General features: G+C 45.3%; 1 protein-coding gene across 1 annotated transcript in view; it reads left to right on the top strand.

Annotated features, from left to right (window-relative positions):
- The first annotated feature begins 3,862 nt into the window (after positions 1-3,862).
- The window catches only part of LOC308133396 (E3 ubiquitin-protein ligase RNF19A-like), a 31,786-nt gene continuing 17,270 nt past the window's right edge, over positions 3,863-18,378 (top strand). The window contains exons 1-2 of the mRNA XM_080500750.1: positions 3,863-3,989; positions 17,162-18,203. Of these exons, the coding sequence (XP_080356876.1) occupies positions 17,494-18,203 (710 nt within the window). The 5' untranslated portion in view covers positions 3,863-3,989; positions 17,162-17,493. The remainder of the gene's footprint in view (positions 3,990-17,161; positions 18,204-18,378) is intronic.

The raw sequence follows: 18,378 nt of genomic DNA, 5'->3' as shown, positions 1-18,378 counted from the left end.
AACCTCATAAATCTGCCAGAAAACAGATCAATATAAAGCAAAAACAGAGAGAGAGAGAGAAACATCCACTACTTGATCACAGGCCGAGTGACTTAACGTGCAAAAATAGAATAAATATTGTTTTAAAGGTGGAAAAAATTCCTCAATCGAGGCAAAAAGCCTCACGAACAACCAGCAAGAAAAGTTTTTGTTTTTTTCCATCCAAATTCACCCAGAAGGGACAAGAAATGCAGCAATAATAATATTAAATAAAACGTAGTTAAAGATGCACATTTGGAAATATCATGAATCCAGATGTTTTCCTGTCTTTTGCACGGTTTTGTCATCCAGCAATGGGGATAATCTGCGGAGTTCGGCTGCAGCTTTCAGAGTAGAGCTGAAATGAAGATGAATTTTCAGAAACTCTCCGTGGTCGTTTCATTGTTTTCAAATGCTGCCATCTGCTGGCGACTCGTGTGTATTGCCCCGCCGGGCTGCGACGTGCAACACGTTGCTTCAAACAGTTAAACATGTTTTTAAATGTGTATTGTGCCTCACATTTTACCTTTAATGTGTGCAGTTCATATAAAGTCGTTCTTTAAACCTGTAGTTTCTGTTAGGATTAATTTCCCCCCAGGATTATATATATTTATATGTATATATTTATTTGTTTATTTATTTATTTATTTATTTTTCCCGTAAGGTTACGGACAACTCGCACTAAATAATAATTAGACAAATGTCGGTTTAAGTATTTGTGTGTCAAAAGTGTCCAAGAGACGTCAGTTGGGGGGGAAATCCAAGATGGCGGCGTTTGCGGGCGCCGCCACACTCTTTTTAACGGTCGCCGCCATCTTGAAATTGTGCGATGTGGAAGAATACCCGGAAGCTGGCATGATGCGCGGCGGCCATCTTGGATGGGGCACCCGTCCACCAAGCAAAGTGTAGTCCAACCAGAATAATCAGAACTCCTCGGATTTCACACATTAAAAATACGTTTTTCCTGACGGAAACACTTTAAAATATTCTCTTTTACAAGGATACACATGTGGTTTTGCATATTAATACATTTATAACTGAATTAAATGTATGTGTTTGTATTGAAATGGTTAATTTGGATTTCTCTCTCTCTGTTTCACACACACACACACACACACACACACACACACACACACACACACACACACACAAAAGAAAGGCTCTCCAGCCAGCAACATTTCCTCTATGAGCAGTCACCACTATATACAGTTAACACAGTAAACTGCAATCGTTAAGCAGTTGTCGCGTATTTAAAGTTTTGATTGTCTCACAGTGTGTTTACATTCCTGCTCTCAAAACTGTACACTGCCATAATCCTTACTGCCAGAGAAAATGCCATTTCAATCCATGTCGCTTCCTTCAAAGAGAAATAATGTTTCCCAGACAAACAGAGGCCGGAGGAGGACGACACAGAACACACTCACTGCTGTTTCTCCTCAGGTTTTCAGTCCAGGCTGCCATTTTGGAACACAAGTTTATTTCCTGAAATTAAATCTATTATAGCGATTTTTCTTTAAAAGACACTATTTAATATGATTATAAAACACGTCCATTTTAAGCAGTCAGTGGAACAATATAGGATGCTGGCTGTACAGGAGAGATGGCTGTAGTTGTATTTTCAGTCTTTATGTATTTCTTTAATAGAAATGTATTGAATAAGTCACCACAGTGTATGTTTGAAGAGTCTGAAGCAAAAGATTATTTTCTTTACATACCAAAGATGTTGAAAACTCAAAAAAGTCAAAGGAATGTGAAGCTTCAAAATCTTTTAGCTGCCAGACTGGTAGGAAAACCTCTTTGCAGCAGGTAGCAGTTGACAATGACGAAACTGAAACGTCCTTTCTGTTTCAGTGTTTGTCTTTGGCAAGAATTCCCCTAAACTCCGAGCCAAGCCTTGAATCTCTGAGAAATGAGGTTTTAGAGTCCGTCAGTCAGTTCCTCTTTCCCTTCCAAACCTTGCATTTGGGATTAACTGATCACCGACATATTGCTGATATTTCCCGACTAACTGACGACTCTTAATGTGTCGGCGTTGATATGATTGTGTTAAATCACTCACTTTTGACCGAGTGGTGCCCAGCACCATTTTCTTTGCTTGTAAAACCCTGACCTGGATTAATTTCCTCTTATCAGACTCCAGACGACTCCACCGGTCCGTTTTTTGCTGTAAACTTGAACCAGACGACGAACATATTTCTCAACTTGGTATTGTACACGACCAACCCGGAGCATCTCTCCATGTGGGGGGATTTTATAGGATTATCCAGCTTTGGCTCCCGTGATGTTTGTTCATGTCTGTTTGTGGTACACAGAGGGAGGATTTGAGGTTTCGTTTTCTCACTTTCAAGCACTATCTTATTTGTGCCTCCAGTTCCCAGACGTGTCTTTGCGTATACTCGCGCTGTTTCTCTTTGCGGGTGGAGCTGTTGCGTAACCTGTTTGTGAAACTCGGACTCTTTTTGGCAAATACCCAGTGTTGAGCACGTAGGTGGATTTTGAAAACACTCTGACCTACACCTAAGGGTGAAAAAAAAAAAAAAAAAAACATAAAAAAAAAAAAAAAGCCTTTCAGCTTACCCTAGATTCCTTCTATCACATGTTTTCCACAGTCTGGTCCAGCCTGGTTCTTGTTTTGTTTGGCTTTTCCTTCCTAATTAGGCTTTTTTTTTTTTTTCTGCGAGGAATTCATGCTTCAAGTAAACAGAATGCTTCAAAGACGTCATTGGCGACACGAGCGACAGTAATAATGAGGCCTGTAAATTCCCGGTGCTCGTTCGTCACTTCCTCCTCGCCTCTGTAAATGATCATAAACACACTGGGAGCTGTCGTGTAATCCTTTCTGCCTGGGATTAAGTTCGTCTGTCTGGAGCTCAACTTTCTGGCAGTTCATCAACAATCATTTGCCATTTTCCAAAAGCCTATCCCGTGTACAGCCATCTGAGATTCATATAATTGCGTCTCATGTGGACCATCAGATGGTACGCTCCCTTTGAAACTGGAGCTGATTAATGACAATGACATTTTCTAAAGGAGTTGTGTATAAAAATCAACCTTTCACATTAATTTCCGTGCTTTACATAATCAAAAACTGTAAAGCCTCACATGGAAGAATTAAATGCCCCCTTCAATTATGACGGCTTCAAATCCATCCAATTAGAGTCAGAGGTCACAGATAATTTGCAGATAATTAACAGATGATTATAGAGTGACAACTGGAAACTGTTTTATTCAAAGAGTTTTATATCGATATTGCGATTAAAAAAAAGATGAACTACGTTATATTTAATATGCGATATTTTTTATACGTATTTATGTATTGTTATATGTATTTATGTATTTTTTATTTATTTATTTATTTATATTATTTATCTATTTGTGTATTTATATTTTATTATTTATATTGTATTTTTTTATCTATTTGTTTGTTTTTTATATCGATATTGCGATTTAAAAAAAGACGAACTACGTTATATTTAATATATTCATCATGACGTTATTTATTTATTTATTTTTGTATGTATTTATGTATTTACTTGTTTATTTATTTATTTATTTTTGTGTATTTATTTTTTATTATTTATGGATTTATTTATTTTTTTTAAAAAAAATGTTATTTATCTATTTGTTTGTTGGGCGTTATTTTCCAGGGGTCAGCGCAGTGTGACGAGAGCGCGGACTGAGAAACTTTGGCTTCCAAGTCTCGCGATACCTTTGGGAACGTGCGCTCGAGAGCGAGAGCGAGAGCGGTTGAACAACGGAGCTCTGTGGAGGCTGTTGTCGTTCAAAACGGAACGGATAAGGTGGGACCGAAGAACCAGCAGCACCAGCGGGGAAGTAACTCGGGTCAGCGCAGCGGGACCAGGCGTTGACTAGTCGCGGACTGTTTCGTTTTTTTTTTTCCCCCTCGGATAAAGCGGGACGTGTCGTTTTTGGTCGCTGTCTCTGGAACAAAGTGTCATTAGCAACAGACGGTAGGTTCTCATCGTCCCCCCCCAGCTAGCCGCGTTAGCCCGATGCTAACGCTCGCTTGTGTGTGTTTGGTTAGTTTGGGTTTAGCTGGCTGGGTCTCGACCTCACAGGGGGAGGAAAACTGGCACCTATCGAGCCTTTTTCTGATCATATCTCGGCTAATTTCACACACTCGAACCCCCCCACCCCACTTTCTCGACACATGTAGCACGCGGCGAGCGTTTAAACTGAAATTAAACTGTGTGAACTCTTGCTAACGCTGCTTTCTGTGGAACGTTGAGGGGGGGAAAAAAACAGGCTTTCCTAAATTCTTGCTCCTTTCAGTTGACTTTTGTCCCCAGAACATTTCTTGGACCAGTTGTACTCGTGTGTAGATTTCTGTTCTCGTAGTTTGGGGCGTGTGTTTTTATTATGCTGGAGATTCGACTTCTCTTTAAATGTGTGTGTGTTCGAAGCAATCATTTTCTCTCCGTCCACACCTTGTATGTCTCTCTGCCCCTCACAGGTATGTGCAGTCTTAATAGTTTAAAGCTCCAGTGGTAGTTGAGGACTAGTCACCTCTCCTTTTTCAATCGGAATAGAGATTGGAGGGAATAGTAAAGTCGGGGAACTGCAGTTTTATGGTGTAAGTTGGAAACTTGTGCCTCTCCCCCCACACACACACACACCTGAATCTAATGAATCTGTGGCAACCAATCTGGTATCGAGTCTCGTATTACAACCAGGAGAACATCGAAACCACGCAGGCTGGGAGCCTCCAGGACAAGGAGTGCCCACCTCTGGGTGGAAGTCGATTTTTAAAAGCGACTGCTTTTTACAAGCCTCCTGCCTCCCTTCGTTCTCAAGCATGTTCCTCTAAAAATGTCATTAACTCTGCATGTGTGTGTATATATATATATTTGCCAGGGACCTGCGTGTGTGTGATTCCCCTCCCTTGCTCAATGGTAAACACAGCTGCGGAGCGAGGTGGCCCTGGCTGGGTTCACACACACACACACACACCAACAAGTTTGTATTGATCGGGACCTGCATGTGTGTGTGTGTCTTCCCAACAGGTCTCGTCTTGCGCGTGGTGCTGCTCAGTCATACCTGGTGTTATAAAAAGGGCGTCTTATCTTCCAAGTACTACCCGGTCATAGTCTTAACCCGACCACTTCTACGTGTGGCGTTGTTATTCACCAGTTTGTCCAACTTGCTCAGTATCTTCTGTAGTTTTTTTTTCTCAAGGATCAGGCTTCTATTACTTTAAATTATTATGAATAGCTTGAGCTACAAAAGAGCACTCACTGCTGTACTGTGCAAAAAAGGGGCTCCTCGCATGACTGAATAAGAAAACCTATATATGCGCAACTGTGTTTTTTTGGAGAAGCACACTGACGCTCGTCTGTGCAGTTATTATCGCAATGTAGTGTAAACATGTACTAATGCATCTGCTCTGTGGTCACAGAATGTTTCCAGGCTTTCGCCACTCATGGTTTCAGTTTTTTTTATCGTCAGGACTTTCTCTGGTTATTAACAAATTTTAAATGCAATGTAATCGACCACAATGCAGTCCAGTGCCAGGTGGAAGTGGGTGTGTCACGTACTGCAGTCCAGTAGTAATCTGTAACAGGGCTGCAAAATGTCAGTAATGCAGTATGCATATGCACAATAGGCACATCGGGAGACTTGCAACGTCAGCCGAAGCAAAAAAACTTGTGATCAACACCCTTTTGAGCAAACGTTCTCATTACCTCTCTCACACACACACACACACACTGAGATATATAAATAATAGTGTGCAGTGCGATGGTGACACACACACACGCACTGGAAAAGACTGGAGACTGACCGTCTTTGTCGTCCATTTAAAAAGGCCGCCTGTCTGTCCAGCCTGGACTCGTCTTCTCACGCTATTTGCACCTCGACCACGATGTTCCTATGAGAATTTTTTTATGTTGGCGTACACAAAACTACACCAGGCCCCATTTACACAACATTTTCAAGGGAACATGGCAAAAAATCCTCGTCGCATCTTTGAATTTCTATTTACACGACAACGGTGTTTCGACGCAGCTTTCTGAAAATTGCTACCGAGGTGGAACTTTCAAAAAACACTCCCCCGCGCCGTCATGCAAACGAGGGGAAATGCAAATTTTTGTGAAAATGCTTGGGCTTTGTAGACTGCGGAAACGCTGCTACTGTAGATTTAACTTTATTGTCATTACAAATGCAACGAAATGCAGTTCAGCATCTGACCAGAAGTGCAATATCACAAGTATCAGATAACATTATACACAGATAAATATATATGAATGTTCATGGGTATGCATATATATTTATCTGTGTATAGTATTATCTGATACTTGCGATATTGCACTTCTGGTTAGCTGCTAAACTGCATTTCGCTGCATTTGTAGTGACAATTAAACTTCATTCTGTCCATACGAATGTCTGTGAACTCCCGTTGTTAATGTTCGTAGCTTATTGTTAGAAAAACAAGAACGATGCGCATTCATTTAAAAAGTTGTGCAAACGGGGTCTCGGTCTGTGTACACGAGTTGCATCAGTCTATTTTTTTGAAATGAGCTTCAGTCCAAAATTTCCGCAATCATTAAAGAGTAAATGTCCTTAAACTGAACAATTCAGAACATCTGGAGACCTTGTCTGACTTACTCGGTGACTGACAACATCTCACATCTTAAGCCAGCTTGTCGTGTTGCACGCTGCGCGCCGTCGCAGGATGTTGCGAAATCCACGGCCCGACGTGTTTTGACATAACCATCTGCGTCAGCTAAGATATGATTGCATGATTTCTGGGGAAAATGTTGACAGCTGCGGAAGCTGGAATTGGAGAAGCACTTGTGGAAGGTGTCGTGAGCTGCAGGCATCGTTGCATTGATTGATGTTTGTTCCGTTTCTCTGAATATATGCGTTGTTGACGGTATAGTCACTGACACATGCGTTCTAGTTTTCTTATTGTTATTATCACGTCTGGTTAAAGTATTTGTGCTACTGTCGGAAATGTTTCACCTCCTTGCAGTCGACTGGTTAATTCCTTGATAATTCACACCCTTCCTGAGCTCCTCGCTCTCTGGGCTCAGCAGAAATGCCAGGATGCTTACCTCACTCTACCCCCCCCCCCCCACGCCTGCTCTCGGGTGAAGTGGGGGAGGACTGAAGGGGAAGTCAGAGAGGAGGGGGACAGCTGGAGACTGTACTGGCTTTGTTGGGCCTGGAAACTTTTCCTTTTCTTCTCTCCGTCGGCCGGTTCTGCCGCTCTTTGTACATTCGACAATGCCTCCCCTGTTCACGCTGCTGGCGCTCCTGTAATTTGCAACCTCTTCTTAATTCTCTATGTACATCGGAGTCGGATTTTAAGCACGGCGTTTAAATCACTTATTATGTATTAGCTGTAGTCTTATCCATTTGTGAATTGCATGTGCTGGGTTGTGTCCTGTGGTGTAAGCACAGCCATTGGTTTCCCACATGCTTTCACCGTGTGGTGATTGCGGAGGGTCACTGTCGGACATGTGTCAATAGCGGCTCTGCTCGGCTGCCAGCAGGTCACCCTGCGCTCGTCCACGAGCCCGTAGAAGCCCCCCGCTTATCGATCGACTGTCCCCGGCCCCGCCGAGGCCCAGGAATGTGCGCCGAGGCAGCAATTTACACCGGGGGGGACGGGCATGGCCGGAATGTAGCCGGCGCGATGGCGAGCGGATCAACTCGGCGGCTGCACGCTTTCCCACTTCCTGATTGACGAGTTTGCCGAACCTGTAGTTCCGGTCCGTCTGTCTTCCCCTGATGCCCATCTGCAAATTCCTCTTTTGACTTCGCTATCTTGCCGTCTTTACTCCGCGACGTCGGCCTCTTTTGTTGGGCGCCAAGTGGTGGCGAGCCAGCGGTTTGTTTGTGGTCGGCCTTGCCGGCCCTCCTCACATGTCACCGCCCCCCCCCCCCCCCCCCCCACCACCACACACACACACACACACACACCCTCGCCTCCTGTTTATAGAAACGTGGCTCAGGAGTGAGTTTGTGACGGCTAAGTTTAGACCAAGATGTAATCATCCGCCGGGTGGAATGACTGGCATTCTTCTGCACTGCTGAGTCACACAGGGTGGTCCACTGCTTTGTGTTTGTTGGCCCGACGAGGGACGCAGGCGTGCCTCTAATGGACGACGCTCTTCCGGGAGACGTCCGTCCACCACCGTCTCCTTAGAGCTTAAAGGCCTAGTGAAATGTAAAACACTACTTTGCAAAAAAACGATAGTTGGGCTACTACTTATAAGGTTTCTCCGACTCTGCCCCACCACTGTTGTCGCATAACAAAGTTATTTGAATTTTGAATCTCCAGCCGAGGAAGTCGGGGGAATTCCTTCTTCTTCGTGGGCGTGACGTCAAGGGATGTGCCGATCTCGATCTGTTGTGTTTATATTGGCTTGTTTCCCTCTTAAATATCCAAGTTTTAACAGTGTTTTGAAGTTATAGTCGGCGTTTTATGAGCCCTGACGAAAGATTGAGCCTGGAAGAGACCCGAGAGAGGAGAAAAGGAGCACAGGCGGCAGGAGTGGCTAGCCGTTAGCTCGTGCCGCTAGCGGGAGCGGCTAGCCGCTATCTCGGGCGGCTAGTAGACGATCAAGTAATACCTGGACTCATCTTCGGTGATTCCGCGCAGTCAGAAAAGCGCTTCGACATGATCCAGGAAGTCGTTCTGCCAAAAGTCAGGACGCCTCAAAGGTGAAACCTGGCGGCTGCTGAGGAGACGAGGACGAATGGAGGACGAAGCGTCTTCTGCTTCCTCAAACATGTTCCAGACGGGGTCACCGATGGCAGAACGACCTTCTGTGTCTTCTTCATCAATCATTGGATTTGAAATGATGATGATTATGAAATATGGTTAAATTCAGCCTCTTCGTGGTCAAAACTCTGATCCTCCATAATGTAAACACAACTTGGGCGTGTGCACAACTCGTGATGTCACTCTGTTATTGTCAGAAGCTCCGCCCAGCAGCGAAAATACCACTGTTTATCGGCTATTTTCTCACAAATTGCCATGTTTTAACATTTTACCCTTGGGCCAGTTGTCATAAAAAATGTCCCTAGAAGCGACAGCCAGAGTGTTTTGGAGGTCGGATTTTCATTTCACTAGGACTTTAAGAGGTGGTATGATCAGGTTTATGTTTAACCACTATATCAATGGAGCTGGATAACGACTTAATGCTTCAACTGTCTTTTAAGTGGTTTGTTCCGTACGTTATGTACATATGCCTTGGGTTTGTACGTCGTGTCCACGTAATGTCAAAAGGGGTTTTGTTCAGTATTTTTTTTTTTTTTTTTCTGAAGAGGTTCTGATAGTCCTGGCAGGGCGCAGGGGATTTAGCGCTTTTGTGAAGGAAAATCAAGTGGTATTTTGATAAGTGTTTGCTTGTCAACTGCCCATATTTGAAGTGAAATAAGCAATAACTCAGGTTTTCAAAGCCCAGAACACGAACCAGCCGAGGTTGAACGATTATGCGAAATCAGCAGCTGTATCAAATACTGCCTTAGGACCTGTTTACACAATGTTTTCAAGTGAAAACACAAAGGTTTTGTTGCTTCATGGCCACTGAAAACGGCCTTCAAGGTGGAACTTTTGAATATAGCTGCGACTCGACACAACTTTCTGAAGACCTCCAGGGGTGTTCTCAAACACTCAAATTGAAACGGAGGGAAATTGCTGTGCAAAAGCAACTTTATTTACACTGTAAAGTAAATGCTTGGCAGCTACTGGTGACCACGCTACCCGAAGAGTACGAGTTGATCGCAGATAGATGAACCCTCTTAATTCATTTATCGTCACTGGAAAGTTCATGAAATTCCGGCTGACTTGTGTGTGGTTTGTTTTTTTTGAGGATACTTTAAGGATACTTCCTTAAACAATCAGAACTCGCCTGTATTCAGTGGGCCACCGGGCAAAATGGCTCCCAGAAGCAGCAGACATGTTGATCATTGTGCTGCTTCTTGCTTGTAGAGTAGAATTCACTACAGTCTCTCAGAAATCAGATGCTTTTGAATTTTTTTCCTCATTGAATTTCCAAGTAAAAACCAAAGGAAGGACGAGCAAAGCGAGAGATATACAACTTAAGGGCCGAGGTTTGACAGCAGTAACGCTCCCTTGTTAATAATTCAGTTATGTTTCCACATTCCTGTCGACGGAGAGATCTTCATCGCATGGGAATGTCCTGAATCCCGGCTCCGGGAAATCGGCGTTGCGTTCGTAGGTTTTAATGTAGCGTTGGTTCTCAGCATGTGTTTAGAGGAAGCTGCACTCTCCCAGGCTGCATCAGGACAGCGGAGGTCAGTGCTGGATCTGCGCTGTTTCTCTGGAATGTCTAATGAACTCTGTTCTCCCCCCAAAGGACAGATCTGGCACGTCGACCACCTCTCGTCTTTCCCTGCGCTCTCGCAGTTTGTTGATCTTCTACTCGCTTGCCACAGAACCCAATTTACATTCTTCCTCGATGTTTTGAGTTCGTGTCCAAGCCCGAATCGGTGTCGGCACCAGAGGTGGTCCTCTGACTAATGTACGTACGGTACTGGTCAAAGTACCACTCCCAGTTTGTGTCACGAGTCGTTTCTCAGTCCGCCTCCACTGAGGTATTTCCAGTTTGGTCTCGTGTGAAGGCCGTGGCTCGTTGCCACCGAAACTGGAAGGTCAGAGTCTGATCACACCTTCTGATTGCAGAGGGCAGGGATTCACGGCTTTCTCTTCCTGTTGCTTGAACCAACAGTCTACTTCTGGCACCGCATTACATGCTAGCTAGTAATGCAGGATGTTACTCAGTCTGAAACCAGTCCCATTCAGGACGCTTCAGTTTTACTTTTTCTTTTGCGTTGAGTCAGTTTCAAAGTAAATGATTCAGCAGATAGATGAAGAATATTGTCCATTGTTCCATTAAAAAAAAAAAAAAAAAAAAAAGAAGAATTGAACAGAATCGGAGGGCTAACCCCGAAAAAAGGATTTTGATATCATTGTCCAGTGGTCCAGTTTATTTTCTACCAATCATTTCAATTTGTTTTGGTTATTGGTTAATGGAGGTAAAAATCTTGATTTGTTGTTACTTTACAAATACTATAAGTAACTTTTCTGTGACCACAACTCAGTGGTGAATATCTCCAATGAGACTCGTATTGTTTTTACACACACCACAACCATAAATGAGTAACTTTCTTTATCTGGGCCACTTCAAACATGATAATCAGTCCCGGGTCCTGTTTCATTGATTACGATTCCTGGACACACGACTTTTTTTCCCCCTTTTAATTGCAGCAACAGATCCATATACAAACAGGACGGTGTAAACATTCAAGCACCACTTAGCTGCCATTGTTGTCGATTTACTCGCGCGTACGCCGAAAAACAATTGAATTGTTTCTTTGACGTTGCGAGTCGGAAAGAAAGTGGATCGTTTGTGTTCAGCAGTGACGGCGGATTTGTAGTGGAGTGTTTGAGGTGGCGCGTAAACAGAAAACTAGCGTGGCGGAGACGGCGTATTTGAGCTGCCGTCATCCGACAGTTGGTTGCTGTTCCCCGTTACAACAAGTGTTGAATATTGAGGTGTAGCAGGGGAAGGAGACGTCGTCCTCTCATGGGTTTATCAGGGAATTAAGGCAGCGTATCAATGCTCCCCCTTAGCCCTTCATCTTACCCCTACCCCTTTGACATGCGCGTTCACGAGAGTCTGAGGGGTGTCACATTTCACTATTGCGTAGGGGTGAGGGGAAGGGCTATTCACCCCTCGAAACGGAGCGTTTAATGATGCACACTTTAAACAGAGGGGTATGAGGACATGGCGCCGAAGGACTCGCATTCGTAGAACATTCTATTATTACGCTGTATAGTTCCAAAGTCTTCTAATATGGGTGTTTTGAAAACGGGGACCCCCGAACAAACAAGGAAGCTCCTCCGCTTTCACATGGTGAATGAGGAAATATTTCTAAAGTCCAAATACAAAAACTGAAGTAATCCATGTCTCCGTCTATTTCTTCTCCTTGATGTGGAAACAAAGCAGCCAAGCTACTGCAACACGTTGAATTTGGGACGGCGTGACGACGCTCCTGCTGGAAAATCAACAAACATCCGTGGTTCAGCGCTGCTGATGTAACGGCGCCGTATTATGACGTCATAACTGTGAGACGGAGTGAGAGGGGTGGGACTGAGCAGAGGGAGAGGTGGGTCCCAAATCTAAGGGCTGAAACTTTTATCCCTTTGCCCTCGTTTTGGAGGGGAAGGGCTAAGGGGTAGGCGTAGGGGTAAAAATAGAATTGGGATTGGCTCTAAGTGTTTCACTGAAGATGACATGTTCTGCTAAACACTCCCAAAATGTAGTTTAGTCTTTTTTTTTTAATAAGATTTTAAACTTGCCTAATTAGTTTTTATTTAAGTTTATGTAGTAATGTTGGTAGATGATTTGTACCATGTCCTTTTTTAAAAAGAACAGCATTGAGGTTGGTGGACAGGGGAGGTGAGAGGGTCTGGTCTGTTTTTCAATACAGCCCATCATAGACACTTTTAACCATTAAACGTTCTCCCAAGTTAAATATAATCTGTTAAACGTTTCAAGATGTCTCTACGGGAAGGTGCTTGTTTTAAGTTCCCAAAGTGACACAAACCATCAGTTCTTCGAAAAGTCTGGGGTTTTGGAGGGCCTATGTATGTTTGCTTTCTCTTCAGTCTTTAAAAAAAAAAAAAAATTCCCCCCTTGCTTCCTCCCATCGTTAATGTAAACAGTTGAAAGCCGCTAAATCACAAGAGTTTCTGGGAGAAGCTTCTTCACACGCTCCTTCGGCACCTTTTGGCCATGTTCCTCTCTCTCTATGATTACTCTTCCTTCCTTCCCTTCTTTCTTCTGTTTTTTTTTTTTTTTAAATCTCGTCTGTAAATGCTCTTGGCTGTCCCGGAGCCTTTCTTTGGGAGATCGGGCAGATTTGTGTTAATGTACTTTAAACTGACGCCGTGGATGAGGAATGCCTTTCCTGCTGACCGCAGCCTGGACTGATGCTGACGGGGGGAGGGTGGGGAGGGTTCATTCCCCACCTCCAGACGACACCGCCGTGCACCGTCAGTCCTCTCGTCACTCTCGCGCTCTGCCGGGCGGAGATAAGCCGGGGGACAGTTGGTCCTCGGCTGATTTTTAGATTTCGACATTGTTTTGTGACAGACGTCAAGGGCAAGGCAACGCACCTGCCTTACAATCGTCTTTTCACGATTGACTGAAGACTGTTCGCTTAAGACAGTCAGTTCGGTTCACAGTGCACTTAACTCTAGTGCTTTTGGGCCGGAGCCACTTTGAAGGAACAAAACTCCTTGTGCTTCTCTTTTTATTGCTCACAATGTCTTTTAGAGTCATTATTCCTCCAGTTGCATCAGTATGTCCACGTTGGACCTGTTTCCAATTTCTCAGGATGACATCGTCCCTCCCTCGATTTTACAAATTCACTTTTCATTCATGTATTTTCCCACCATACCGCCACGTTTGCACCTGTACTTTAGAGCAGACTTGTCAAACGTGGGGTCAAACCCATTGAGTTTTAAACAAATCTGTTAAGACCGAGACCTGAGCTGAGATTATCAGTGACGCCGCCATTAAAGCAAGCGACCTCATCGCTATCAAACAACCTCAGGACCACGGCAGCAGGGTGAGTTGGTAAAAACACCCATAATGCAACAGCTACCGGAGAACATCTTTGGATATTTTACTGTAATTGAAAATGGCTTCATGTTGACATTGTAGCCATTTTCTGTCGTAATTGTTTTGGTTTTGTGAAAATATTGATGTTTTCATCAACAAAGCAAAACTTAAATTCTAAATTTAAAGGTTATTTTGGCTCTATTTTACCAGTCCGGCCCTCTCGAGATGAAATTGGTCTGTATTTGACCCCTGAACTAAAACTTTGTCATTCCCGCTATAGCGTTTTCATTACCGGCAATATATATATATATATATATATATATATATATATATATATATATAAATAAACTTTCCTATGGAAGAGTTCTCTTTAGATTAATGCACCACTGAAACACTTGCAGCTAACAAAATGCACCTAAAACCACAATAGTCAAACAATTTGGACAAAAAGGAACATTAGTGAGGAACAACCACATACATGAAGACACTGGGGGGGGGGGGGGTTATACAAGGATACCCACTTAAATATAGCTGTTGGAAAATATTAATATGTATGCAGACTCATATAAATGTACCCAACACTGGAAACATGAGCACTTCCCCCTGTCGTCAGAGCCGAGGGACAGGGAGTGGACGGCCGTCTCACTGTCTTTTGTATGTGAATGAGGGCCGAGAGAAAGGAGGATATTGTTGAGAGAATGAGAGAATGAGCGGCTTGTGTTTCATAAGACTGTGGTACCGGTGGCGTCGTTGCTGTGCTGCTTTCGATGTCCGTGGAGCAGATTGACAGATTTGTAGGTGGTTCAGCTGTATTACAGTTTCAGTGGTGTGTGTGTGTGTGGCTTTTCTCGCTCTTGTCTGTCTTATAGGTGTGTGTGTGTCCTTTGGCACTGGTTTCCACAACATGGCCCATTACTGAGGTGTAACCAAACAGATTAAAAATGTAAAAAAAAAAAAAGAAAAGACAAACACAATTAACCTTGGACTCCCACAGCAAGCAAGGAAGACCTCAGTAGCACCGCTCTCCTAAAATAACAGACATTCTTCCTCCGCCCCCATCAGCGCCGCTCCCAGAAACGCAGAGCACAGCACCGATGTAGCGTCGCGTCACAGAGAGTGCCGACTGCACACATTGTGGTAAATTCTGCCCCAAAGCCTGCAGCAGAACACTGTGGCAGAGGCATTGGTTTTTTGTTTTGTTTTTTTCCCATTTCGTTTTATTTTCCTGCTTGGTTTTACACTGTTCCGTGGGGTTGAAAGTTAAAATCTCTAAATAGCACATTACATGGAAAGGGCTGTAACTGGAAACATCATTTGTCGATCTTGAGTGGAGTTTCTTAAAAAGTAATTCCCCCCCCAAAAAAACTATATACTGGGAACTGTGACCTCACATCAGAAGTATTCTGGTTCAGACTCGGGGCCCGGCGTGTCGAGGTGATTCTCTTTTGTGACATCACAAAGTCTTTGATCTTGGATTTTTAGATCTTTGCAACTCGTCACAAAAGAGGAGACTGCAGTGCCGTCGGTGATGTTTGAGATTGGAATAGCATTTTTTTTAAATTTTTTTATTCCTCATTGCAGTGTTGAGCAGAAAAAGCCGTGAAGTGGCACTGGGTTCACGCTAAGTTGTCACCAGTTAATCTACTCCTTTTCTAACTGAAAGATCTAGTCAGAGATTTGTATTGCGTTTTATTTATTCAACTTTTATTTATTAAACTACACCGAAGCCTGGTAGCAACAGCGCTTTGGCGGGGAGGTTAGATTTCAGTCAAGCGCGTGGGGATGGCGGCAAAGTAAAAAAAATATATTATAAAGGTTTGTCGTTACAAAAGTGAAGTACCCGTAGCGGCTGTTGGTTTTCGTAATCGGTCTGTGAAGTAGTGGTATCGGTGAGTTAAGATCCTGAAGACGTCTCCACTGTGTTGTGTCTCGCTTTGCAGCTGCAGCGTCGGCTCATCTCTTCCACTTTCTAAGTTCTCAAGTACCCGGTATACTTTACTATAGGCGGGCTCAAAACACAACCAAGTGACTCGATGCTCGGAAATGGAGATAACGGAGAGGCAATTAGATTTGGTCACACAGGAAATTGTGAAATTAGCAGATCCAGCCTGCAGTCGAAGCCCTGCATTCTCAGACACTCCTTATCTTTAACCCCTTCACAGTAGGTGTGTTGTTTGTACTGGCTCGTGTGACCATCCCTGCAAAAGTAATGCTTGAACTGCCACGACCTCTGTTTTGTGGAGCGTCTGATTGTCTTGCTGGATGATAAGATCGAAAGATGGATTACTTCTGCTTCACTTCACTATTAGAATGTTACTCAGAACTGTATTAAAATAGTTCATTGCAGCTCTCGGTCACTGTGGCGTTGCCGTTCTGACGGTGACTTCCAGCATTTTTGCTTTATAATCGGTCGGTACAACCCGTCTGTACTTCGTCACGTCACGTTTGAGTTTGGGCGACGGAGTCGTCACTGTAGATCTTACAGAGATCAGAGCAGAGCGGCTTTGTCAGCCTTCCTTCTTTCTCGACTCAAATTACTGCCTGGTGCTCTGATCAGCAACACAAACCTTTTACCAGATGTGATGGCAGCTGGGCAAAATGCCGACAAGTGGCAAGATGTCTGTCTGTGGTGATCTGTGACGGCGAAGCATAATCTTTTATTTCGTCACAGAAGATGTTGGCCTTCACGTCTCGTCGACAGCTGTTAGGACAAAAGCTACAGTTTTGTGTCACCCTAACATTAATATAAACATTAGTAGATTCTGTCAATGTGATAAAGCACTAAAGTGACCGTAAACATGTGTTAAATTGTCCATAAATGATCCGTCCTGGCCTCAGTTGGCCTCAATCCTCTGTGTTCTATAATTGAGCTGTTGACTGTTGTTTGCTCTTACACGTAAAGTGCTTGGTTTAGATGTTCTAAAGCCCCGTTTACGCAACATTTTCAAGTGAAACGCCAAAGTTTTGTTGGATTTTCGGTAGGGAGGCACCGATCCATGTTTTTTCACTTCCTGCCTGATCCAGATCCCCGAATTTTAATATAGAGCTCTCTGTGCTTTAACATTATTATCATTATTGTTGATTTTATACGAGGCGGTAATAAACTCCTCTCTCCAGACAAGTAGGGCTGGGCGATGTGGCCTCAAACCAATATCAGGATGTATTGATCAGTTCAACTCCGTAAAGATAGACGATAACGACGAGTGTTATACGAGAGTTATATTGATGGTGTGACTCCCCTGGACCTATTTATTGCCACTTTTAAAGGATTTTAAAACTACACTGTCTTGAAAAGAAATGAAAAAATACAAAGCAAGTACTTTTAGTTAAGTTATTGAAGAGCTGATGACTTGAAACGAGAAGGACTGCGAGCGGATCAGCCCGTGACTCCGTCTGTATCGCACCTGAAAACCGGATTTCTCCCACAGTGATATGAAAAAAAAAAAAAGACCTTCTAACCTCCTGAAAAGACCAACTAGCTTGTTTCACACTGACATTTTTCTCTTTTCTCCCCTCCTCAGGTTCTGTTGCGCACTTTCACAGCCCCGGCTCCCACCCCTCCGCCAAGATCAGGCTGCTGGATGTGACCACGAGGTTGATCAGGAGAAGCCATCATGTCTTAAACGGCGACGGGCCCTCCGGAGCCCTGCCCCCCCACCCCGGGCTCCCGTCCCCCTCCCCCCTCCACCACCTCACCCCCTCCCCCAGCCCCGTCCAGCTCCCGGACCTCCCCGCACATGCACGGGACCGGCTGCCCAACCCCGGCTCCCCGCTGGCACACCCCTCCCCCCCCCCGGGAGACACGAGCCAGCAGAAGCACCCGCCGCTGGGCCGGGGCGGCGGCGGGGGGGTGATGGGCTCCGACCGGGACCTGCAGTCCGCCGCCTCCTCCATCTCCCTGCCGTCCGTGAAGAAGGCGCCCAAGAAGAGGCGCCTCTCCCTGGCCTCTCTCTTCAGGCGGCGGGGGCGGGAGTCCAAGTCGGCGCGCCAGAGGTCCCGGGAGCTCCAGCACCCGGGTCTCGGGGGCCTCGGGGGGCTCGGGGGGGTGGACGGAATCGCCAGCATCGAGAGCATCCACTCCGAGATGTGCAACGACAAAAACTCTGCCTTCTTCTCTGCGGCGGGGGCGGCGGGCGCCGCCCCCCCCACCGCCGCCGCCGCCGCCGCCGCCGCTTCTGCCTCCACCTCGTCTGCCTCGGGGCCTTCGTCCTCCTCCTCCACCGCCGCCTCCTCGTCCTCCTCCTCCAAGACGGGGGCCGGGCCGGGGGCGGAGCTGCTGGAGTGCCCGCTGTGCCTTCTGCGCCACTCCCGGGACAACTTCCCCGACATCATGACCTGCCACCACCGCTCCTGCATGGACTGCCTGCGCCAGTACCTGCGCATCGAGATCTCGGAGTCGCGCGTCAACATCAGCTGCCCCGAGTGCTCCGAGCGCTTCAACCCGCACGACATCCGCATGATCCTGGGCGACCACGCCCTCATGGAGAAGTACGAGGAGTTCATGCTGAGGCGGTGGCTGGTCGCCGACCCCGACTGCCGGTGGTGCCCCGCGCCGGACTGCGGGTGAGTCGCCGGTCCGCGCGCAAAGCTGCCCCGCCGCGCGGCGTCGTGCCGCTCCCTTCTCGTGATCGCGTCGTTGCTTCGGAGTGAGCTCAATTGGAATTACCGTTGATAAAGTCGATAGTAAAGATCTGTACTGTACAGTGATTTAAGATGGACGGCGTTTCCACTCACGGTA

Source organism: Blennius ocellaris (assembly GCF_963422515.1).
Source record: "Blennius ocellaris genome assembly, chromosome: 8".
NCBI classification, from domain to species: Eukaryota; Metazoa; Chordata; class Actinopteri; order Blenniiformes; family Blenniidae; genus Blennius; species Blennius ocellaris.
The sequence above is the reverse complement of the archived record's forward strand: the minus strand, read 5'-3'. Positions and strand labels throughout refer to the sequence as shown.